This window comes from Podarcis liolepis (genome assembly GCF_965112155.1).
Source record: "Podarcis liolepis genome assembly, chromosome: 12".
Taxonomy (NCBI): domain Eukaryota; kingdom Metazoa; phylum Chordata; class Lepidosauria; order Squamata; family Lacertidae; genus Podarcis; species Podarcis liolepis.
Window position 1 is genome coordinate 55,262,151 of NC_139563.1, and position 26,752 is coordinate 55,288,902.

Sequence of the window (26,752 nt, forward strand, 5' to 3'; positions counted from 1 at the left end):
AGCTGTTCGACAGTGGAATTTGCTGCCAAGGAGTGTGGTGGAGTCTCCTACTTTGGAGGTCTTTAAGCAGAGGCTTGACAACCATATGTCAGGAGTGCTCTGATGGTGTTTCCTGCTTGGCAGGGGGTTGGACTCGATGGCCCTCGTGGTCTCTTCCAACTCTATGATTCTATGATTCTAAGTTACAAGAAAGGAGATTCCAACTAAACATTCAGAAAAGCTTTCTGACAGTGAGAGCTGTTCAGCAGTGGACAGACCTCCACGAGAGGTGGCGGACTGTCCTTCCTTAGAGGTATCTAAGCAGAGGTTGGGTGGCCATCTGTCATGGATGCTTTAGTTGAGCTGGATTGCAGCGGGTTGGGCTAGATGACCCCGGATCCCTTCCAATGCTAGGATTCTATAACAAAATGCACTGTTCCTCTCCCACTACTAGTGGATGTCTCTGCTTGAGCTACAGGCCTAGAAGAACCAAGTGAAGTCCATCGTATACTTTCCTTGATATTGGCTAATCTCCTGTTATTTAATTCTAATATACCTTATGTTTTCTGTTGTTTTCATAACAGCAACTCATTCCCTGACATGTCCAGATCATGAAGTATTTCCATCCAGTGCTTTTTGCTGATTTTCCTCCATTGATCATGTTCATATGGCGAGGGGAAACAACTTGCATCAATTAGCAATTGTGATCTGCTGTCTGAAGCATTAACTGATGTACTGTTCATTAGCTGAACAGCCGTATTACCAGTTTATTGTATTCATCCTCATGTGCTTAAAATACCACTGGATTGCATTAATGTCACCCGTCAGCAATCACAGGCAATAATTTATCAGCAATCAATACCCTGAAATGTTGCTCATTGTGACACTTAGGTTTTGGAGACAGATGTGTGGTGCATTTTGACAAGAAAAATAGTATTGCGTATTTGTGGGAGTCTTAGCTTGAAAAGGGGGCAGAATATGAAACAAACTGCTTCCATTAAGGAGGAGGGGGAAATGGTAATGTTTGCCATCATAAGTAACAACAGTTTATGTCAGTTCAGTGGAGCAGCGAATGAACCAAAACTCCACGAGCCTTCAAAATGGAAAGCATGCCGCAAGTAGGATTTACATAGTTTGAATATTTTATACTTGGAGTGCTCATCGCAGTCAGACAGGAAATGCTTGCCACTGGTAGGTGTAATGCAATGCACATGTGAAACTTTCAGTTAACACTTAAAGTTTAAAATCTTTCTGTCCGCTACAAATTCCCAACTTCCCTAAATTTATTTCTCGTGCTTTCGTAATTACAGGTGTGTGCATACTCTTAAGAGCGCAATGTGAGTATTTTGATTACCAAAGAAACTTAACAGAAGAGGAATCAAACTAGGACAGTGCAGAAAAAAGGAGAGCAACAGGAAGCAAAGGGTTACCTCTCTCTGACCAGGCATATGTAAATCATAGCCCTTTCGTAGGAAAGTTTTGGTTTTCTAAATAAAGCCACAAACTTGTTAGGATAATTCTGTGTTGAGGCTGCATTTTCAGCAAGTGTTTTGCCTCGGATGAATAGCTGTTTGTTTCGCTTTATTTATTTGATATCGAGTATTTGTCAATGTCATTTCATATCTGCAGAAAATTCATACGTTATATGGAAGTATATGAATGTAGGAGAGAGAGAGAGTGCTGAAGGTCACATGACTGTTTCATCCTATTTGGTGGAGCAGCTTGACTTTTTTTCTCTCCCCCCGTTGCATTTGGTGATGGTTGGGAGTGCAGAAGTTGATTGACAGATGCATGCCAGAAACCCCCATTCTCTTTTTCAAAGACTACATATGATGGATTGCGATCTTGCAGCTCAGCAGGACACAGGGACCATGCAAGCTGTAATTGGTCAGGTATGGAGTCAGCCATTTCTCAACTCCCCTTTTATTCCCCCACCCCACAAGACTCTAACCATATGATTCACATAATTCATATTTACAGTACCATCTTTCTGTCTGTAGCTTCAGCGACCAGCAAGTGCAGAGCAGAAAGTAAGGGGGGGATGAGGCAGTGAGGGAAAGCAACAAAAGGCCACATTAATCTGGCCATGGGTAGAACAGGTTAAAAAATGACACTCTGCTTTTGAGGAATCCAATTTGGAATTTTTAGCCCCTGCTTAATCTATCTATCTTTCTGTTTGGGGCTCAAATATGTGCAAGCAGGAAGAAGTGAAGTGTAAAAAAGTGCTTGTAATGTTTACATAGGGAGTTGCGGTTTCTGTTTTCTCTGTTCTTTGTGGATCGACTGTCTTCTTTGACTGTGTAGCATGTGGGTGTTTCTTTTCCTTTCCTTCTAACCCAGATAATGTGTGATATCCAGCCTGGTAAATATAGGAGCCCTTGCTTCTGCTGCTGCTGCTGCTGCTGCTAAGGGGCAGCTTGCAAATTAAACACACTGCCACAATCTGAAAGGTCCAGGTGGTCTGCTCGTGTTTCCTAATGCAATCCAGCACAACAGCTCTAATAAACAGCTCTGTTTAGTTCTCCCTTCGCTGTATCCAGGGAGGTGAAACTGGTCTGGGGCTGCTGTGATGAAATGCCAGAAGGACATCTCTCAGAGGCCTCACAAGCTGCTTTTTAGAGCTTTTCCGTTTTGCCGTCTTTGTCTTCCAAATGGGTCAGTGTGAGTCCTTCTCTTGACGTTTCATTTGGTTTTGTGATTTTCTGAGAAGTCTGCATAGTCTGTGTGTATCATTATTTTGTGAACGTGGTGTTGCGAGCTTGATGTTGACTTACCAGAGGATAAAAAAAGAGAATCATTGTCTTTTCATGTGGCTCCAAATTATAACCTAAAGTGATAAGAGAGACCTGATACAGAGGGGAGAGGATAGTTTAATATAGGAGTAGAGGAAGGGAAAGGGGCTAGGGGTGTTCTTTACATTTGCCAACAAAATTTTAAGTACTCAACACCTGCTCATTAGCTACTGACCTGTGTGTCAGTGAAAGAGAAAAGGCATTTATGAATCCTTAAAAGTTTGTGTTTAATATCTTTCGAAGGCAATGCAATTAATCTGCTAAAAGTGATGCTTCTGTATTTGTGCTTCCTAAATAGAGATATGAAGCTGAAAGCAAATAGGCATCTTTCAGTGTGTGTGTTTTTAACTTAAGTTACAGTGAAATGTAGAAGTCTCACAGAGCACATGGTTTATTAATATCAGCATCTTCAGTAATGCATTTGAGATGGAAAAGGTCAGATATGCAGTATCATGTTTACCTCAGCTTTGCATTGCTGTAAATATATGTGTGTGAAAATACACAGACATATTTATCGAAACCATTCCCAAACTTAGGTTCAGATGCATAGGTTTGGTGAGCACATTTCGAGTTTAAAAAAGGGTGCACATGTTAAAGTAGTATAAAAATATGTGGAAATATTAAAAATTTTAATGTCATCTGCAAAAATGCTCTCAGCAAGGAATATGTACCCTTTTAAAGTATTTAAGTATTAAGTATTTAAGTATTAAGTAAGTAAGTATTAAAACAGCTGCATCATTGTTGGTTACATATGCAACTTTTACTAAAAAGTGTGAGGGGAAATTTGTCAAACACTGGTGGTGTTTGTAAGGTCATCTTTAATATAACTTCCTCCTTAGCACAATAGCCGTTTTACATGTTTGTGCTTTAAACACTTATAAATAGCTGAGAAAACATTAGATACTCCAATATTTTTGCTTTAATGAATAAAAAGTTAACTGAATTACTTTGAAAAAATATGTGCATTTCAGCTATTAAAACAAACACTTTAAAGAAAACAATGACATTTTAAAGCAGGTGTGAATCCTGGGTGAAATGTAAAACGGCAACTCATCTTATTACTATGCATGCAACCTAATATGTAGCAAGTGATATACCAGTTCAGACTATTTTTCCATTTATACCTGTGCACAATGCACATGTGTATGTTGTGAAACATAGAACGCATGCTGTTCAAATGTGCAAAAGAGTATCCTTGTAGCACTTTAGTCTTTCCTTCAAAAAAGAAGTGGTGAATGGAATCAGACTAAATCGTATTCAAAGTCAAAGAGCTGAAATCAGTAGGCTTAAGTTAGTTGTCATGACTAACTAAAGTCCAGTGATTTTAATGAACCTATGCTGAATTGGACTGAGCCGATGGTACCACCCCATAGGGTGATGAAAGATAAACAGTAAATAAAGGTAACATTTTTATTACTCGGATTGTTTCCCCACAGGTCTTATGTAGTGTTTAAAGACATAACAGGCAGCCTCCCTATTTTGTCAGATTAATGAAAATGCTTATTTCATAGGAAAATATAATTACTTGGGCAGTGTCAGCAGTAAACGACAGTTGAGTAATATGGCTCATTTTCTAAGATATGTCCCAAAATTAAATAGGCACGTGTTTAACTACTAAAAATCAGCAGGGAAACTGACACATTTCATATCTATTTTTACAACCTGCTTCTTTCACATACTGAAAATCTGTGCAGAAAAAAAGTTCATTCAAAAAATTTGCACATGCTACTGTGATTATGAAACTTTTCTTTTAAAAAATAGTGTTATCTTTAAAGCTGTGCATTACTGATCAATATTTCTGGGAGCACAATAATTAGGTTACTATTTAATGAACAGCCATTTGAACAACTACCACGTTGCAAGGTGTGAACAGACACAAGGAGGACTGTCAAAACTCCATAAAAATAAAATTGCCCGTAGAAGTGTAACATAAACCCTAAATAGTTGTATTGTTTGAAACAGAAACTCGAACAAGTGGCAGGCCTAATGTTAAAAGGATAATCAACTCTGACTGCTCCCTCAGTTAATTACAGGCATTTCCTGATCTTTTCATCTTGATACTTAGCTGCCTTTAAGCATCGCTTTCCAAATTGGGTCCCACTGGTAAGTGCCAATAGGTAACCGTGACAGCTACAATGTGAACGACAGCTTCTAGCAACAGGGCAAACTGGAGGGGGGGTGTGCAAAATTGCAAGTGCAACTTCCCTCTGGATTTTTTCCTCTACCCCCCCCCCAAGCAAGCAATTAAGCAGCCAAGTACTCTGAAGAACAACCTCCCTGCCCGGCATGTCAAGATTTAGAAGCTCATTGTGATTTTGATTCATATCCAGAGTGTTTGGAATCAAACTCTGATCCTTGACAGATGCAGCAACCTTGCTAACATCTTCTGCCTCAAAGTACCCACTATCTCCTTATTGTTTCTTTTTTTTAAAAAAAAAAAACCTTTTCAGAAAGGTTGCGATTTTCCTCCTGTACCTTTCTCTTATTGCTGCCCACTGCGTCATCTAATTACTTTAACCATTATGCTGTCTTTTTGTTTTGCTCAGTCCCAGTCTTGGCTCTAACTTCTTTCCCCTCCCCCTCCATCTTCCCCCAAGACCTGAGTTTGTGAGTGACAGGTTAGTTCATCAGTATTACAGCCCTCCTGTTTTTGTCTCATCTCATGCAGACAGGTCACTGTGTCCAATCACCCTTCTGGCTCTGCGCTCCCTCGGGAAACCAAAGCCAGCCTACCATCTTGATCCTCAGGCCTCAGGGCCCAAGTCGAGCTGTACATTTCTACGTTTGCCGGGTTTCGCAAACACAATAGAACAGAAGAGATTAAATGAGCTGGTGAAAGAAAAGGGTGACATTAATTAGGTAGAGTGATCCCTATCAAGCAAGCAACAGCTTGTAAATATTCCCATTTTGTGTAGTTATTTACATAACTACATATACATTTTCAAAGAAACCATTTATGCTTATTTGGCACATATCAGTGGCATCCTTTTGGTTTATATCAGCTTTATTTTCTAATTTCAAATGCCTCTTTTACAATACAGTGGTGCCTCGCAAGACGAAATTAATTCGTTCCGCGAGTTTTTTCGTCTTGCGAAGCACGGTGTCGGAAAGGTTTTGGAAAAGCTTCAAAAATCACCAAAAACCTCAAAAAAGGCTACCGCACCGCGTTCTATGAGTTGCTCCTCGAAGTCAAGTCGCAACTGTATTAACAGTGTTAAGAAAAAGGAAACAAACTTGCAAAAAACGCAAGACGTTTTCGTCTTGCGAAGCAAGCCCATAGGGAAATTCGTCTTGCAAAGCGGCTCCAAAACCGCAAAACCCTTTCGTCTAGCAGGTTTTTCGTCTTGCGAGGCATTCGTCTTGCGGGGCACCACTGTAGTTCAGCATTCTACGCAGAAGAGTAACACTAACGAAATTTATAGCAGAATACTAACCAGATGATAACACTAACCAAATTTGTAGCAGCATGTTGCTATAATTTGAGTTTGTTACTGTATTGCCATAAGTAGTTCTGTATGGATGTACAATAGGTGTTTTATGATAAAATTCTCACTTATCTGTGACTTAAAGTAACTTTGAAGAAAAGGAATATACTGAGAAGAAACTTGTAATTAATAACAGATTGCATTTCCTATAAAAATATGATGTTTATCTTATATTGTTCACACCAAGCAGAATAAAGAGTCACAGGTCCCAATACAGACTGTGCCAATGCCCTGAGAGAGCCAATATCATCATGTTTGGTTTCGAAGGGAAAGGCCCATAGTTTTGGCTTTTAGCATCAAAGCACAAAGATGATAGAAAAAGCAGTACCTCGTGAAATACAACTCTTAAAGCTAAAAGAGCTCTCTCAGAGACCAAACCTAGCATTTCTAATACTCCCCCTCCCCCCCAAAAAAGTTTATTAAAATTTGCACTCTTATTTTAATCCAATTTAACACAGTGGTGAGAAGTATTGTACGGCATGGTTCACTTATTCTCTCAATGTACGCCATTATTTGCAGATAGGCCTATAAAATCATGGTTGAGATGGAGTTCCGCAGGCCGCCATGTTGATATCCATGTTCCTTGTATACCAGTAATGCATTGGGAAAACCATGGGTGCACAAAGTGGGGGGTGGAGGGGGCAGGTCACCCCGGGTGCCACTCTGGGGTGTGTATGTGTGACAAGATGGCCTCTGTCTCCCCCCAGCTGTAGAGCGGCTAAGGGTGCACGCAGTCCATATGGGTGCCGCTTGCACAGCATCCATAAGGGCCGCCGCTCTCACGCACCGTCCGTATGGGTGTCTGTACGGGCTGCCTCTTGCACAGCAACCGTATGGGCTCTTGCGCATGTGCACTCCCTACGGGCTGCTCCACCCCGGGTGCCAGAGAGGGTTCCTCCACCACTGGGGAAAACATGTGTGCAGAGTATGAAATAATCCTGAGACCCTTCTGCTCTTTCTTTGAAAGATGGAAGGATTGCAGGAATTAGATACATAAGCACCTCATTTTCTGGTCACTGCAAGTTTTGGGGCCAGGTGAAATTTGGGGGACGCTTATAAAAGGTCTCACCCCAGATCACCCAGACTCACCCAGAAATATCGAGCAGAAACAACCCACTCCCCTGCCATTTACAATATAAACTCCCCCCCAAGCAGCAGCTGGTCACTTTTGCAGGACACTCAGTTACCATGAAAGCAAATAAAGAAATACTGTTTTTTAAAAAGGCGAGGGGCAGGGAGGCTTCACACAAAAATCCCCAGGGTTTAGCCTTCCGTCTGCTAACATTGCCCCTGTGGCCAAGACTCCTGCCTGAAACAGCCTTTTCACCCTGCCTAATGAAAAGGCTAGTCCTGAACCCCACTAAGGTACTGTGATAAACCCTGGTTGTTAACATGGGTAGGCAGACTAAGGCCCGGGGGCTGGATCCGGCCCAATCGCCTTCTCAATCTGGCCCACGGACAGTCCAGGAATCAGCGTATTTTTACATGAGTAGAATGTGCCCTTTTATTTAAAATGCATCTCTGGGTTATTTGTGGAGCATCGGAATTTGTTCATTTTTCTCTCTTCAAAATATAGTCTGGCCCCCCAGAAGGTCTGAGGGACAGTGGAGCGGCCCTCTGCTGAAAAAGTTTGCTGACCCCTGCCATAGAATTGTTGAGTCCACCCCCCACCCCTTGTGGAAGTCTGCTCTGCTGTGGGTGTGGCGGGGGGGGGGGAGAGCGGCAGCTCTTCCCCCCCAAAATTCAGTAAAAATACATAGCAAACTGAGGTTCTGGCCCCCCAACAAAAGGCCTGCCACCCCTAACAAAAATACTGACTAAGCCCATGTCACTGTCAGAAAGTTATTCCTGCTGTTCGTCAGAATCTCCCTTCTTGTAACTTGAATTCATTGACTCCTAAGTTAGTGGGATGTTTGTGGACAAGGACATGTTGAATACAGGTTTTGAGTGCAGGAAATACCAGTGTAAGAAGCATCATGTCTAAAAACCTCTTTTAATATTTATGAATACCTTTGTACTTTGAAAATGAAGCATCTCTAGAGGAACATACTATTTTACATTATTAAGCACAGCACCCACTCACTCCAAAATTATTATTGTAAGAAGATGCAGGAATGTTGCAGCGATATTTTGCAATATAAATATTTGCAGTAGAATATATATTTTTTATCTAGTTAATTTATTCCATGCAATTCTTTGGACCTTGTCCTAGATTCCAGCTAAAGTATGTGGGCCTTTTTGTTTTACAGGAGGATATATTTCCTTCCTTAAACCTAATTTGCTTTCTTATGTAAATAGTTTTACTCTCATTACAACAACTGACAGTAGCCCTCTGCAAACGTGCTTCTCACTAATTGGTCTTAGGAACACTTGTTTATTTTTATTCTGCCTGGCTTTTAATTTTGCATTCAGCATAACTGGTGATAATTGAAGCCAATTATGAGGTCAGACTGTTTTTTAAAGCACAGTTTCAAACATTATCATCATTTTAACTCTTAGAGGAAAAAGCATACAATGCTTGTTATATGACCTTTAAATTGTTGGCCATGCTGCAGTCTTTCAGTAGTGCAGATGTTTATCTTCCGGCAACACATTTACATTCAAGTGCCTTTTCTGTGGTTCTTCGATTCTCTCATGATAAGCTAAATACCAGCCAGGGCTACTGTTCTTGTGTACTATACATGGAAGAGACATGGTTGAGCTTCTTATCTTATAATGATCTGTAGCTGTAACAAGATTTAAAAAAAAACTTTTTGATTTGCTGAATATCAAATAGATGAAAATAAAAATTCCCACTAAAGAAGACAAAAGGTCACGATCATTTTTCTGCAGAAAAAAAATATGAGTGTGTGGTTTAAAACACACAGAGATGCTTGTCTTGATATTTTAGGAAATGTGATTTTTAAAATTCCCTCTGGTTTGCCACAAAATTCATGCCATGAAATTCACAGCTATTAAGCATGACAGGAAACAGAAAGGGGCTAATGTCCAGTTGCCCCCTCCCTACCATCATGAGTTGATTTGGTCATCTGCAAGTACCCTGTGAGCATATAATCTGTATGTGCCTAGCCCCTCTCCATGAGATCTGTACTGTACAGGGGAGGAATTGCATGCATGTTCTGTGCAGACCCAACAGATGCAATCCTATAGCATCTCCACATTTGAATATCTACGGATTTCATACCTGGGTTGTAATGTGAAATGAAGTATTCGGTCAAATGGTTCTGGTATTCACATGCTGCAGAATAAGTTGGGAATGAGGTAGCAGAGTCAATGAATGAATGAAACTTTATTTGCATCAGCCGTCGGCCATCGCAACAAAAAGCATTGCGATATACACAGAACAAAATAAAAGTCGGTTATATAAAAGACAGTTTAGGGTAGCAGAGTGTTGAGGTAGCAGAGTGTTGCACCGCTGCAGAATCGCAGACCATGACAGTCTCAGCATATTGGACCATGCAAATTTGCAACTGAAACCAATGATCAGCAATTCCAAGTAATCATGTTTAAACACTGAACTTCCGGGGGTGGGGTGGGGGGTTTGGCCCTAACATTAACATTCAGGATTAGATTTGGTTCTCGTAATGTATAATATGGATCTATGCTAGTCTATGCTATTCATCTGGTTAATAATACTTTAAGAACACAAATATGTAGTTGAGTCAATTTGGGTGGCCATTTTGAAGCTCCTATTCACAGCGGGTGGCGCTGTGGGTTAAACTGAGCCTAGGGATTGCCAATCAGAAGGTTGGCGGTTCGAATCCCCATGACGGAGTGAGCTCCTGTTGCTCGGTCCCAGCTCCTGCCAACCTAGCAGTTCAAAAACATGAAGTGCAAGTAGATAAATAGGTACCGCTCCGGCAGGAAGGTAAATGGCGTTTCCGTGCTGCTCTGGTTCGCCAGAAGCGGCTTAGTCATGCTGGCCACATGACCTGGAAGCTGTACGCCAGCTCCCTCGGCCAATAAAGCGAGATGAGCGCTGCAACCCCAGAGTCGTCCATGACTGGATCTTATGGTCAGGGGTCCTTTTACCTTTACTTTATTCGGTCAGTCTGTAGTGGCGGTTGATAGGACCTCAAATTGAGAATAGCTGTGATGAGATGGACCGTTCCATTTCTGATTTGGCAACCACCAGAATCTTTTTTTAAAAGCATTTGTTGTGGCATACTGCATGGATCCATGACAATACATTCAAATGGCTATCTCACCACAGATATTTGGGTGACCAAAAACATAGCGGATTAAAAAGTCTATAAAGTGTTTGTGTGCATGAGTCCCCACCGAGAACATTTTTGTATGAATGAACATGAGGCACTCTTCATTGCAATCAGTTAATTGATGTATATGTTTTAGAATGCATTTAAATATAGCTGGAAAACAATAAAAGGCTAAAGGTCTTCCACATTATTTTAAGGGATCTTACGGTTGCGGGTAAATGACCTATAGCTTCAGGCATTTTAAAAATAGCTGGTTGGAAACCTAGGTGATAGAACTATTTCTTCAAAAATGACAGATTAGCTATTGATATTTGCCAGAGAGTCTCTTTCGACTGGAACTCTTTCTCCGTAGGAGAGTTTTATCTAACTGTTGTATCAAAAGATCAAGAGAATGTTCTCAAGGGGGAGGAAAAGGAAGAAAGCCAATACTAAAGATTTTTTCTTGAATCAGATGTATAAATCAACAAGTATTCTACATAATAAAAAATTAGTTACAAGAAATACAGCTAATTATTAAGATTGTGTCATGTTTTTCATACATTCAGTATCATTCCTAATATTTGCCACTGATATTTGGCATTAAGTATGCCAAAACTGAATGCAGGTTCTTAATGATTCTTCTATCCATAGTTCTTATTACTTTAAACTGTTTTTTTTTCTTTGCATATCGTTAAACATTTATATTTAGAGGGCTAATTGTATTAATTCTTTGTTAATACAAACTGGCCCCAATTAAGTTTGTAAGATCCACATATGCTGATATATTTCACGTATTAACAGTGTTGATTGTTTCCATAACCACAAACTACACAGCATTTCTCAACACTGAAAACACTTACTTAAGTAAATTTATAAGTAATGGGACATATTTATGAAAGGAGTAATACTGCTGCTATCTGATCAGTTCACACATCAGACTTTGCCAATCTGGTGCCCTCCTGAGGGTTTAAACTGCCATCAGCCCCAGTGCTGATGAGTTGGCACCCACGTGGCAAAGACTGCCATGCATTATTTGTGCTCTGGGTTTGTTCACTTGACCATTCCTTGGGTTTGTTAATATTGAATTCAGAATCAGAATATGTAATCTTGCAGCCAGATTTGATGAGATGCTGGTAGGATGGCAAGCTGAAAAAAGTCAACAGTGAAAAATGTGTTTGGGTGTAATTTTCATTTGCTGGATTCAGGATAGCAGATTTCAGTAACACCCCCACCCCCCACCCCATGCAGACATTTCACTGTGAGCAGTGAAAGTGTCAACAGATTTTTATATCCAAACTTCAGTGCATGAATTGGTGAAAAGAAGCCTTGGAAATATTTGTGATAATAAAAGCAAGTTCCAAATGTCTGTGTTTTACTTAGCTTCATAGCACATTGCCTGGAACAAATGAAACCCAAAAGAGGAGGTTCATGTAACCCAAGCACAATGCCATGGCTAAATTGGATGAGAAATCTTTTAGAAGCTCAGACAGCAAGAAAATGAAAAACCTTCATGTCCCTCAGATGTTTCTTTTGCTTTTGTGATTGTCCTCTTTGACACTGTGAGAATCTGACTACTTAACCTTTTTTCTCCTCCCTCAAGAGCCTATGCATCATCATAACCTGTTTTCCAACAGACGTGAATCCCTCTGGAGATACTCAGCACTGCTCCATGCAACCGGCGGGTGGGCGAGGGGCGGGGGGAATCTTCAGAATATTTGAGCATGAACAGCTTATCTTGGAAATGGACACACACATTTTTTTTTTATCTGTTGTTTGAATTCATTCCTAAATGCCAGGTGAAATAGTTTTCCTGGAAAGAATTAGCCATCTCCAATACTCTGCTTAGCCCTGCAAATTCTCTAGCACACAGGTGAAAAACCTGTAGCTTCCAGATTTTAGACAGGCTTCCTGAACCTGCCCTATTCTTCCATCCCATGAATTCCTTCCTTCCTTCCTTCCTTCCTTCCTTCCTTCCTTCCTTCCTTCCTTCCTTCCTTCCTTCTTATTCCGAGCTTCTAAAAGCATTTTTTCTCTTTTTCTTTGTAGCTTCAGAACAACTGGGAAGAGCAGTATTTTATTTTAATATGTGTGTGTATAGCACATTAAAGTCACATAAAAGTGCTTTTTACTTGGGTTCTGGAACAGTAGCTATATTGGTCTGTTTTTGTATTACTCCCCCACCCCCAAACCAAAATTCTCCATATATCTGAGAGTTACTTTCATCAATCTAGTAGGGCTTACTTCTAGGTTAAGATGGGAAAGTCTAATCTGATGCAGCCATGATGAAAGTTGAAACAGAATGGTCTGTAATCCAGGCTAGTTGACTCAGAACACTTTTGTCTCTGGTGTCGGCTCTGCACCCCCCTACAAATTACCCCTAAGGGGATGCAACTCTAGGCAGGAAAAATGTTGCCCACCTTTGCTTTCGCAAGTACAGTTCAATGGGCAACATCATCATAATTGCTGGTTTCGTTTCATTCTTTGAGCACATGGAGCTAATGAGCCGCACTGGAAATGGCAATGTGTTTGAAAACAGAGCTGCTCCAGTCGTGTAAAAAGGTTAAAGGTGATCTAATTTTAAAAAGCAAAGGGGGGATTTGGGTGAGGGGAGCTGAACCTCCCACCCTGCTGTAATTTACCCCCCTGCAACAACTCCTTTGCAACCACTTTTATCTCACCCAGAGTCGCATCCAGTCTCATATGAGGAACAGCCTCTGGGAACACTTACGGAACTGCAAGCATAGCATGTAGTTTGCCATTTAGAGAGCATGGCAAATATTTTGTGGGAGAATTGTTGGTTTCTTAACTTTTCTCCCTTGCACTGTTTCCCCACCAAAGTGCCTCCCCCAGCTGAGTTTTCTTCTGCTGCATCTTTTCCCCAGCAGGAATAAAAATGGCCGAGGAGTTTTTTTAGATGAAGAATGTGATGAGGACGAAGGGTTTCTAAGTCCCTCTCTCCCCAGTGTACATGTTCCATTTCAAATTACAGTCTCAATTACTGCACTGCGTAAAAAACAAAATCCCAAACAGGACCCCCCCCCCGACTACAGAATCATGGAGGTACATGTGCCATGCAGTTGTTATCTGAGTGTCTTCTGTGTCCTAGCAGGGAGGTGATCTTAATCTTTTCTGGTGGCTAATGCGCTCAGGGCAAATGTGTTTGTGGTTAGTGGGATGGGATAGGATGGGAAGATACATTTCAAAATGAATCAACGGGGATAAAACTTAACACAAATGTTGATTGACTTTCACTTGTAGTACTGAGTTTTTGTATGCCAAGAGTTTTAGAATATTAGGCTCAAAAAATACTTTAATTCTCCTAAAGATATATTCATTTAGCCATAACTTTAGTTTTTTTCCAGACCTTTGTGCTTCAAGGCTGTTAAAAGTCTACTGTGCAGTACAGTTGATGTACTCCTGCACAAACATGCCGGATTTGGTTATAAGCGGAGACTTGATTGCTAAGAAGCAAAAAAGAGGACAGTTTGGCCATATTTTCCCAGTGCATGGGGAATCCTCCAGCAGACAGGGTCCTTTTGTTTCTGTTGCTTTTTGCTCCCCCATTTTTTATTGTTTACTGCCAGTATTTGCTTTGCTTCCTCCTAACAATCTATATCATCATCATCATCACCACCATCATTTTTTTTAAAAAAAGTAATTCTCTGACTCATTCTTTGGAAACTGCTCATGTGAACAAATCGTTTTACTAGATAAGATTATAAGAAATGCATAAAAATTTAACAGTTTTATTAATCTTTCCTTTCAGATCAATCAGGAACTTGACTTTGATCAAACTAGCACTTTTTCAAAACTGAATATACCATTTTATTTCTTTAGTAAAAGTTTCAAGTTGCTACAGAGACATCTGAATGCCGCATTATTACTCTCTACTAGTTCTTAAGAGATATAATTGCTGCTTTCAGCACTAACCCTCTTTTTATTTTATATACTGCACATCAATTTTCAGTTCCTGGGGGGTAATTGTCTGAGCAGCTTACTTAACTGTCTCTAACATTATTTCCAATTGCTGTAATAATCTCTCTAATTTTGTTGGAATTTTGTAAAAATGCACCTTGAACCTGTAAGGTGGGAGAGAACCCGCCACTTTGTCAAATTCTTTTTTATTATTATTACTCAAAAGTCTGTTAATCTGTGCCAAGCAATAAATTTGGCAGAGGGCTATATAGAAAGTTGAGTGATTTCCACTCCAGAGTTCCAAAGCACGATCAAACAGAAAAACTGATGAACAAATCACACTGGGATATTTCTCTTGATATATGAAGTCTCAAAATAGCTGTTTTCTGCTTGCATAGATTGGGTTAATTATTTTACTGTAGCCAAACACTGGTTATGCAAAAAAAATGACATCTAGTTTGGTCATAGAAAGGCTTTGCCTTGTACAGATGTAGAAATCTCTGCTTCCAGTAATAGCTTGGAGTGTAGTAATGCAAATACTTAAAACATACTTTGTGACCTGACTCAAGACTAAAATAAAAATGGTTGCCAACCATTAGGCAAGGGAAGCTTTCACCAAAACCATCAACTACCTTCTATTTCCTGGCAAGAGCTAAAACCATTGCCATTTGGTCCTAACTCCCTGTGCTATCTTCATAGCCAGTGACTTGGAAACCAAGGCTGAATCTATGTGATTACAGCTTACTGGGAAAACTCACCAACGAGTAAGAAACCACTCTCATTATTCTGTGGCTGATTATAGTATGAATGAGATCTCACAGTGAAAAACAGACACACCTAAATCATGTCCTCATCACGGAGGGCACGCACTGCGGTGAGACCTTACAGTTTCTGTTGGTGGGATCGTTTGGATAGCCGCAACAACCCGATTGGGTCCTTCGGTTGCTGGGGTAATTCTGGCCAATGGGGTTGAGAGAATTTGCAGCATGGGGACCTATTTATACCGCTGCACATTGCGTCAAGCTTCCTCTAAGCGCCTCGTGCACCAGATCACCCACCCACCCTATATTTAGGGTCTTGCTATGACCTTGCTATGCCATCGTAGGTCGTCTGCTTTGGGGCCAGGGGCCCGGTAGGAATTTTCCCATTTGGCTGATTGGCCGGTGCCACTTGGGTTTTGCCTGCCGCGTAGCAAATCATCACAACTTTGTAAGGTTTGGTGGTTAGGCACTGATTCAAGGTGTAGTAGAGGGGAGGTTGTCACACCTGCCCCTCCCAGTGTGCGATAGGGTATTCCATTAAAGGAATCCAGGGGCTCACCATACTTTTGTCCGATCCCCTTCCAGGGGTTAGGGTCATGACAGAGGACCTGGGAGCATGTTGGGCTGAGGTTGTGTCTGTGGTAGGACCAACGCTCCCCTAGTATGTTTATCCTTCCTGACTTCTGCCGGTGTCCAGTTGTAGGTGCAGCTAGTCGAACCAAGGCCTAAGCAAACCACTCACATTTTGTAATCAATAAAGTTATGGCCAAAATTATGCCAATAACCTTAAACTAATATTGGGGTCAACTGTGTCTTTCTTTGGGAGGTCTTGGGGGTCTTCACATGCAAGAAAAGTACCTTTAATCTAATCAAAGGAGTGTGTGTGGCTATATTTCCAGTTCGTCATGGTGTGGAGGGTTGTGGAGCGCATTCATAATAATAAATCACCACAGAAGAAAGGAATCTTATTTAATTCTATGATGCTCAGCAGGTATCATAATGAATATGCAGCCAGGGATTCTGACTTCCGTAACTAGGAGTATAGCATCTAGATCAAGGGAAGTAATAGTGCCACTGTATTCTGCTCTGGTCAGACCTCACCTGGAGTACTGTGTCCAGTTCTGGGCACCACAATTCAAGAAGGACACTGACAAACTGGAACGTGTCCAGAGGAGGGCAACCAAAATGGTCAAAGGCCTGGAAACGATGCCTTATGAGGAACGGCTAAGGGAGCTGGGCGTGTTTAGCCTGGAGAAGAGGAGGTTAAGGGGTGATATGATAGCCATGTTCAAATATATAAAAGGATGTCACATAGAGGAGGGAGAAAGGTTGTTTTCTGCTGCTCCAGAGAAGCGGACACGGAGCAATGGATCCAAACTACAAGAAAGAAGATTCCACCTAAACATTAGGAAGAACTTCCTGACAGTAAGAGCTGTTCGACAGTGGAATTTGCTGCCAAGGATTGTGGTGGAGTCTCCTACTTTGGAGGTCTTTAAGCAGAGGCTTGACAACCATATGTCAGGAGTGCTCTGATGGTGTTTCCTGCTTGGCAAGGGGTTGGACTCGATGGCCCTTGTGGTCTATTCCAACTCTATGATTCTATGATTCTTAGCATAATAAGCATGGTGTGTATTGAACCATAGCTTTTGTTGTAATCTTTAGGACTCTTCGCTTCACATCTTTCTCAATGAAATATTTGACTGACATGGACTATTGCTGTTTCCATCATGACACCTGACCTGCACAATTCCTTTCCAAGCGAAGCTCTTACCTTTCATAATGGTATTTCTGTTTCGGACTAGCATTTTGGCTATGAAGTAGTTTTAATATATTAATTTGCTATGTTAATTTATTATTGGATATTTTATTATGTATAGTTGTGGTTTTACTGGAACCTTGTTTTTCATTTTTTAAAATGATACATCCATAAAATTTATATACCACTTGAACATAAAAACCCCCAAAGTGGTTTACAAAAAAAAGGGAAGACCATAAAATTATCACTAAAAAAATTACATTCATAATTTAAAACATACAAAAGTTAAAACCACAATAGAGTAGTGTAAAACAAATTAAAACTTTCTGTGCCTTCAGTAAAGATTTTTGGAAAGCTGCCTGATAAATTTTAAAAAGAAATACCCATATAGAAATAAGTTTGAAAGGTGATTTATGCTCAATGTTTGGTCAGCAGACATATTGCCAGGCAAGCTGCTTTTCCATTTCTGACATTATTATTTTTTTAAAAAAAGAAATGTTTTGTGGAGGAAAAAATTGCATCAGTTCAAGTCAATACCAGTGTTTTTTCAGTATATGCAACATTAGGTGCTCACTATGTGAACCTGTGGATAAATTAGAGTGGTGCAATTCTAAAGATAACTTGGGTGTATGTGGAAGAAATATGTGTTTCTGTCTAGACCATGGATCACATGTGAAACTGTTACTGGGCTGCAGATGAAACTGAGGACAACATGCAATGAAAATTAGAAATCAGGGAATATGATGGGGAGAATATTATCATCATCATAGTGGTCCCTCCCGGCACTGTTATCCTTATGGCAACACTGCGATGTGGGTTAGGTGTCAGGCTAAAAGGGAGTGACTGACCATTGTCACCCAGTGACCTTCGCAGCTCCAGCTGTAGGTCAATACCCAACATTAGTCATACTCAGAGGTCCAATGGTTTCAGTGGGTCTACTCGGAGTATGACTTAGTTGGCTCTTCCTCGTAGCTTTCAGACATACAGCCCTCCCTGACTGCTGCTCTGAGGTTGCTTTCTGACCTGCTGTTTGTGTAGACTATGCCTTAATCATATTGCCCAACAGAGTTCCTCTTTATCTTCAGTAGCTGGCAGCTTTCATATGGATGGCAGCATACTCAACAGGCATCTTTATTTTGCAAAAAGCGAGGATGGTTTGCTTCTAGGCAGGCATAAATATAGCACTGTACTGCCAATGAGGACATGAGAGGATAAAATCATGACTTTAATCTGCAGACCACACTATGTTGCAGATAGTTCAATCCAGATCCCATTTAAACTGAAGTACTAGGATTTAAACCAGTACATTTTATTCCAGCTGATTTTCAGATCTACGTTAAAATAAAAGTACTTAAAGTTAACTTTAAGTTTAGCTGTAAATTGTGTTATTTTTTATTGTAGGTATATATGTGCCACATATATCCACAGTGATGTACACAAAACTCTAATGATATATTGCAACCCTAATGTAGGTGTTAACCAGATTCACAGTGGCGTAGCATGGGTTGTCAGCACCCGGGACAAGGCAAGTAATTTGCGCCCCCTAACCCGTGGATTGGCGCCCCCTAACCCGTGGATTTGTGCCCCCTAACCCTAACCCCCAGATGTTGCGCCCGGTGCGGCCGGCCCCCCTGCACCCCCCACACTACGCCACTGCAGATTCAGACCTGCTTAGCTTCAACAAAGTGGCTGCATCATCTGCTCTCATGGAGTTGTGTAAAATAAATTATTATTAGGTGGGTGGGGTGTTGTTGTTTTTTGCAGGTTTGACTACCTATGTAAGTGAAATAACTGTAGTTTTGTTTACACAGACTTCTTTACACAAATCTGTCGAATTGAGTTCAGTGGATTTACTCCAAGGTAAATCAGAACAGGATTACAGCTTCAGAATTCATAAGAAAACAAGCCACATAATTCAGTTTGTGCTTTTGATTAATTTTCACGCTTGAGGAATTAATCAAAATAAGAAGAAAGCAAGGGAGAGACTGTATAATTAAACATTTGTTCCTGTAGTGAGCTGAAAAGGGATTCCCTTGTATTGAGTCAACAGCCTCTGGAACAAACTCAGGTACCCTGATTTTGTAAGCAACCCCTTGCAGACAACTGCAGTGCCTGGAGACAGACAGACAAGTCCTGTATCCATAGCAGTGAGAAATGACCACTGAGAGGAGTGCAGAGGGGAAAAACTCCATGGTGCCTCTGCATCAGCACAACTGGACGCCTTCACCTGCCCCATCTGCAACAAAACATGTCTCTCCCACATCAGCCTATACAGCCACAGCAGGCCTCCCAACAGTTAAACCTCACCCCCAAGGCACACCCCTTCATTGTCTCCCGAATGCCAACCAGTGTTTGTATATAGCTAATCCTTGTGATAAGCTTCAAAGACCCTTAGATGTAGTGGCTAACCATTCGCTGAATTGCCATGTTTAAGGATTTGTTTATGCTACCATTTTATAACCCATCTATGGGTAATTGGGACGCGAGTGGCGCTGTGGGTTAAACCACAGAGCCTAGGACTTGCTGATCAGAAGGTCGGCGGTTTGAATCCCCACCACGGAGTGAGCTCCGGTTGCTTAGTCCCTGCTCCTGCCAACCTAGCAGTTTGAAAGCACGTCAAAGTGCAAGTAGATAAATAGGTACCGCTCTGGAGGGAAGGTAAACGGCGTTTCTGTGCGCTGCTCTGGTTCGCCAGAAGCGGCTTAGTCATGCTGGCCACATGACCCGGAAGCTGTACGCCGGCTCGCCAATAAAGCGAGATGAGCGCCACAACCCCAGAATCGGCCACAACTGGACCTAATGCTCAGGGGTCCCTTTACTTTTACGGGTAATTAAGAAGCATTTACTGATAGGATTGCAGGTTGCAGTCCAGAAATTCACCTTAACTACCATAAGGTTGTCGAAATACTTTGTAAACAAAGCACGTGTGGCTTCTTCTGGCACCCTGCCCCAGCTCTGTCTAGTCTTCTACCATGCATGCCCGTTGCCGCAAAAGGGATTCCAGGTGTGCTATAAAACAAGGCAAGCAGTGAACGAAGGGAGCAGTGGGAAGGAGAAGCCTTAGGTTCTTTGTCCTGCATTTATTGGTAATTTTAAGGTTATGGAGCACATGTCTGGTTTGCAAACTTGGAACACTATGTACTAAGAGATCCCACCTAGAACTCAATAAAACTTATTTCCAAGGAAACATTTTTAGGATCAGGCTGTGTTATCTCGCTCTTTTCTGCACAGTACTTCTCATAGCAATAATTGTGAGTTACAGTAGATTGCCCTTAACAAATTTCATAAAACAATCAAAATATCAGTGTCATATTGCCAGAGGGGATAAGGGGAAGAATACAGAGGATTGCACAGACTGAACTATCAGGTTGGCTTTCGTTTTACAGATTAGATTCTTTATGATTAAGGGCATTCTGTCATGATCATAATAAATGCTGGACAAGAGACAAATGGTTTGGTTCTCTAGCTGGAGAATTACTTTGGAGTCAAGGGAGGCCTAGGCATTGTAAACCATCCTTCAGTTGTCATGTTGCTATTGTTATAGTGTAGTACGTCCATAGCAATAATGGGAAAAGCAACCCACCCCAAGCTTGTCCATAGTTGTGGAAATTCTGTTTAACCACAAAAGGTAGCCTGTTGAGCTTTATCTAATCCATGCAAGTCAACAGGATTTACAACAATTTAAATGGAAGAATATTAGCTATGGATTGGTAGAGACTTCCACCATTATCCCAAACCATGATGATGAAACATGCAGCTTGCTATTCATTGATGCAAATTAATATACTCGTCTCTTATCAAAATATGAACATGCTATTAGAGTGAGGCCTATGTGTTCATCGTGAGTGCAACTTCAAGTGATGGCTTCCATGTCACAGACTGTACACCAATGATATCTCCTTGTGATTCCCTCATATCATTCAGAAATAATATTCTTCAGTAACTGACATCCCCAGTTTTATGAATACAAGTCACTGAGGAAGGAGAAATGGGTGATGAGCACGCATGTTTGACTCCCTCCTTAGAAAAGAAAAGAAAAGAAAAATTCTGCCCTGTAATGATCCCCCATCTATAGTCTGAAGTGGTACAGTCCCAGCAATACTGTATGACTGTAAGTATCTTGGATTTGTAGACTGGCTCTAAGAAACATCATTTACCTTCTTGTAAATGGGTTAAGCAGAGCTATGCTGAATATTTAGCCATTTCCATTTTCAGGACGTGATTATTTTCAGGGAGACCCTAAATAGTCCTCCCTAACATGGCTATATGAATATTCTCATTTTTTCAAGGCAGTTTTCTGCCATCACTCCTCCAATCTGATGCTGCTTTGGCAAAATTTTGTCTTGATTACTGGCTGGGAATAGTTACATGAATGATCCAAACTAATCACGGATCATGTGGTAGGTTGGATGATGTCAAGGCTGGCCCAATACATTTTGGCACCTGAGGTGACAGAAGGAGGAGGAGATAGGGCTGATCTAAATCAGGAACAAGTGGAAAAGATTGGTGTAACAATAAAGCTGCTAGCACATTTGCAAAGCTAAGAAGGGTCCAGTATGGTTTCAAATTGGATGGGAGACTATGTTGAGATTCTTGCATTGTAGGCATTGAACTAGATGACCCTTGGGGTCCCTTCCAATTTGACAGTTCTATGATTTTAACATCAGGATCTCACCTTGTCTCATGGGTGGGCCAGCACAGGATGATGCCACATCAGTATGTAGGCAATTAGATTTGTCTACTCCTGTATAGGATTGCAGGAAATGAAGCAGCCTTTGGGAAGTGTTGCTCTCATTCTCAATGAGTGAATATTTTTGCTTCTCTTTGTTTCAGTGTGTGAAAAATTTCTAAACAAGAGGACAAATTTTTTGACACCGCCAAAAATGTTTGGAAAACATGTTCCCTTTGGGCTTAAGCCTTGTGCTTAGAATTGCCGCTTTAGCATATACTTGTTTGCATTTTGCTGTTGGTTTATACTAGTTCTAAAAATGAAAGGGAGTACACAACTTAATAAATGTACGTTTTTAAAAAGCTATACACGAAATCTATAGCAGAATTAATTTAGCATGAGGTAAATTGGCATGTGCCTTAACCTGTGCTTGCTTAATTACTATCAATTCACAGAGAGTCCCCTATGACATTCTATAGTACTTTATTTAAAACTTTTAACCTTGGAAAAACAACTAGAGATTATGATGAACGGGAAGGAAGATAATACTGAAATATTTCACAGAGTAACTTGTATTCAGTGGCCAAAAGACAAATGGCTTTTCATCATGTTTCATGGAGTAAGATAAGCAATGATAAGCAGTTGGTAGTACAAACATTATATGAATAGGAGGACACACAGAAGTCAGACACATTTGTGGAATTAAAGCTACAGACTTCAACATTATTGATTTTATTATACAGTGGCCTAATATCTGCTCAGCTCACATAATTATCTGCACTAACCCTGGATACTCCTTTATCTTCTCACCATAATTGTAGTGCATAATTGTTGGCACCTCAGTGGCCGATTAAATTTATCTACATAACAGCAGTTAACAGACTGAGTGGCCATCTTCCTAGACATGAGCTATTGCTTAGGGGTTTGTTGGTTGTTTTTTTGACATGCACATGTATTATGTCTAGAGGCAAAGTGAGTGCGAGGGAAGCAGAGTCTTCTAGCACCTTTTCTCATAAATGAGTTGCTCAAACTGAGGACCTGCCAGGGACAGACCAAGGAGAGGTCTAAGGTGAGTCAGAAACCAGTAGCTGTGGGACAAAGCCAAGCATCAGGATCAAAGGTCAGAACCAGGTGATGAACCATGAAGCAAGATCAAGGGGCAAGCCAGAAGGACACCGGACAACCAACGGTACAGGAACAGGCCACAACTAAGGGACTCCACTTTGCTTGAGCAAGGGCAACTGGAGTACGAAGCCCTCTTAAACTTCTTAAACATCCAGGAGGGTGGACAGAGTCACTTGAGGATGCTTCACTGAGAATCTATCACCTAAAGCTCAGTGGCTAAGCACAAGGGGCAGTTGTCGTAGAATCACAGAACTGTAGAGTTTGAAAGGACCCTGCAGCTGTCCCATACAGGGATCACACCTGCAACCTTGGTGTAACCAGCACCACGCTGTAACCATCCCAGCTGGAACCAAGCCTGTAGGAATACTTATATAGGGCCAGCTAGACCTCTACCACTCCTTGGGTCACATGGTCTCGCTGAGCTGACAAAGCTCTGTCTTTGGCTGTTGCAGGGATGGTACTGCTGCACAGCAGAGATCAAAGTGCCTGGGGCCTTACTGCTCAAGTCTCTGGTTTGAGACCATATGCACTGGTTCAGGATCATTTGCAATGCATCAAGTTTTTTGGCAGTCAAATTCTTGAGGAAAGTATGCCTTGGATGTAAGAAAATGTTTGAAAACAGCTGCTTTCGCCTAATCTCTTTTGTTATTCAGTAGCTGTAATAGGTAACACTTGGGGCTGGATGAATAGTCAAGTCAGATCCCATTGATAGACAAGTATTTTTCAGCCAATGGTCGGTAGTATCACTTCTGTTTAGGAGTTAGTGGAGCAGAAATCCAGCGTATCATATTGGCAGACTGAGGTGAATGGAAAGGATGTTTTTCAAAATAGCAAACTCTTGCAGTAGTGAAAATGGTCCCTTTTTCATTGATGAGTCAGCGACAGTATCTGAAAGAGTATGAAGGCATCTGAATGTCCAGGGTTCCTCCAGATGACCTGTTTAGTCCGAACTTTTGCCCACAAAGCTTACATGGGGTTGTACAAGGTCTTGAGCACTTGTTCCAATTTGTTCCGAGGGGCCTTCTTGGTGGCTGCTTCCAGGCTTTGAAACTACCTTCCTAGAGAAGCTTAACTAGCTTCTTCCTTGTTGGCCTTCCATGGCCAGGTAAACTTTTTTTATACAGGCTTTTGGCAACTGAATGCTTTTAAGGAAAGAACTCTTAATAGTGTGGTGTACAGTGGTGCCCCGCAAGACGAATGCCTCGCAAGACGAAAAACTCGCTAGACGAAAGAGTTTTCCGTTTTTTGAGTCGTTCTGCAAGACGAATTTCCTTCCCCCCCCAAAGATATTTATTAAAGTTTTTTTAAAATATAACAATGAAAAAATAAAAAAGAAACAAAATACAAAATACAACATAAAAACAGTTAAAAAACAAATAATTTTCCATACCATATCTTCCTTACGCTTATTTCCCCAGACCTCCTCATACCTCCCTTCTTTGTATTCCACTTCAATTTGTTAGTTCAGCAAATCCTTACCATTAAGCTTTTACCCATTTATAAACCTTTTTTTTCGTATCTCCTAAAGCATTACAGCTGGAAACCCCCTAGTTTCTATCCAACATCCTTCTGCAAGATGAATTTCCCTATGGGTTTGCTTCGCAAGACAAAACGTATTGCGAGTTCTTGCGAGTTTGTTTCCTTTTTCTTAAAGCCGCTAATCCGTTAATATCCGCTAAGCCGCTAATAGCCGTGCTTCGCAAGACAAAAAAACCGCAAGACGAAGAGACTCGCGGAACGGATTAATTTCATCTTGCGAGGCACCACTGTACTGGTTTTTATTGCATTTTTGTATATAGATATTATTTTGCATATTTTAAATTCCACAGATAGTTTTAAAATTTATAGGAAGTTATTGTTAAAAAGTAATCAGTTATTTGTGTTTTATCTGTATTTACGGTATTTTTTGTGAGTCACCCTGAGTCCCAGTGCCGAGCAAACACACCTACACTCACATAATAATTAGTTTGTGGCATGGTTATGCAAAAAAATGAACATTCATCCTAATTTGATGTATAGAGCTTAAACATCTTTTATTCAATCAACTGCTCATCCCACACTTTTTTAGTATGTTTCCTTATCACTTTCCTAACTGCAAAAGTCCATTTCTGAAAGGCGAATTTTTAGTTCCACAGCAATACAGTACTGCGCTTTAATCCACTTTAATTGTACGAACCTATATGGCTACAACTTTTAACTGGTTAATTAGATTAACTGATTTAAAAGGTGCCTGGGATTAACTGGGAAGCAAAATCTCAATAACTATTTTAACAGCTCTGTCATGTACATGTTTGCTTGGAAGTCTCACTGTGTTCAATGAGCTTAGAGCTGGAAAAATGTAAATAGGGTTATATTCTAAAAATAATCAGTAATTACAAAAACTGCAAAGATACATGGCTTTCCCTCCCTCACACATGAGAGGTGCTGCTGGCTGCATTATGTGTCTGCATCATATGAAAACAGAGAAAATACTCTTTTTTAATTTTTACTTTTGCTCCTTCAATGTCACCAGGTTTTCCTCAAAATCAATTTTATGCAGTTCATTATTATTTACGTATTTTAGGCCATTTTAATCATTGTTTTCAATGTTCATTTTTTAAAAAGTCACTTGGAGGTTCATTTTTTTTTGGGGGGGGGGGAAGTGACTAATAAAGATAATGAATCATGAATAATCAGTGGTTTAAAACCTATGCGATAAATGGGCCAAGATTTCTTTAATTGGGAGAGAGACCAGTTGCCAGTACCAAAGAAGCAATGTTTTCCAGGAGAATTCTTTTCTCTTCCTCTAAAGGGCTTCTTTTAACCCTGCCTTTTAAAAACATTTGCCTGCGTACACACAAGGCCTCCTCCTACCCCTTTCTGGCGTGCGTGTTTTTCCTGGTCCGGTGGGTTTTTATCTTTGTCCGAGGCAGATGAGATTCAAGGTGAGTGATGGAGAACAAATCCTGTAAGGTAATTCTGCCACTCACCTCATCTTCATAATCTCCCCTTGGCTTCCTCTGCCTTCTAACCCTGCTATTGATCGTGTCACCGGCTACGGTAGACCAAGGCAGGGGGCTGAAAACCTTTCCGAACAGCAGTTTGCCAGCCTTGCCTGTTGCAGCTTGAAGAAGAAGAGCATGCTGTGAAAACAATCAGTGCATTTGCTTTAGATCTAAGTGATTCCAACTAGGTCGATGCTTCATGCTGATGTGTTGAAAACATTTTAAAAAATTCTCAGAGTTTGATTTCATCTCAAACATTTCAGCATGGGACTGGCTGTCTGAAGTTGTTGTTTTCCACTAATGTGGCGGACAACTGTTTCTCCCCATAAACACAAATAGGGTGTGCCGCCCCCCCCTTTGTCTCAAACAGTATCAGTATCAAACTTTATTTCGGTTACAGACCAGCTTATGATAAAACATTGGATAAAATGGACATGTAAGACTTTAAAGAGGCACAGGATCAAAACTAGTAATTAAAAGGTGATTATACCATACATAGGGACGTGGGTGGTGCTGTGGGTTAAACCACAGAGCCTAGGACTCGCCAATCAAAAGGTCAGCTGTTCGAATCCCCGCGACGGGGTGAGCTCCCGTTGCTCGGTCCCTGCTCCTGCCAACCTAGCAGTTCGAAAGCATGTCAAAGTGCAAGTAGATAAATAGGTACCACTCCGGCAGGAAAGTAAACAGCGTTTCCGTGTGCTGCTCTGGTTTGCCAGAAGCGGCTTAGTCATGCTGGCCACATAATAATAATAATAATAATAATAATAATAATAATAATAATAATAATTTATTATTTATACCCCGCCCATCTGGCTGGGCTTCCCCAGCCACTCTGGGCGGCTTCCAAAAGAATATTAAAATACTATAATACATCAAACATTAAAAGCTTCCCTTGACCCAGAAACTGTACGCCGGCTTCCTCAGCCAGTAAAGCGAGGTGAGTGCCACAATCCCAGAGTCGGCCACGACTGGACCTAACGGTCAGGGGTCTCTTTACCTTTTTAGAAGGAGATCATCAATTTTTGTTTGACATTGTTCTTTCACAAGACCCTGAGGAAATGGAGTCTCTGTTGGGCCTTCCTAACCACCC

The 26,752-nt window shown here is 41.0% G+C and overlaps 1 protein-coding gene across 2 annotated transcripts in view; it reads left to right on the forward strand.

The window, feature by feature from the left end:
* Positions 1–1,741: 1,741 nt before the first annotated feature.
* Positions 1,742–26,752, forward strand: part of POU6F2 (POU class 6 homeobox 2) — a 310,874-nt gene continuing 285,863 nt past the window's right edge. The window contains exon 1 of one of the 2 annotated variants that reach the window (XM_083468803.1): positions 1,742–1,871. In XM_083468803.1, coding sequence (XP_083324929.1) covers positions 1,767–1,871 — 105 coding nt within the window. In that variant the 5' untranslated portion in view covers positions 1,742–1,766. Of the gene's footprint in view, positions 1,872–2,523; positions 2,635–26,752 lie in introns of those variants that run through there. The other variant, XM_083468804.1, reaches the window with a different exon arrangement.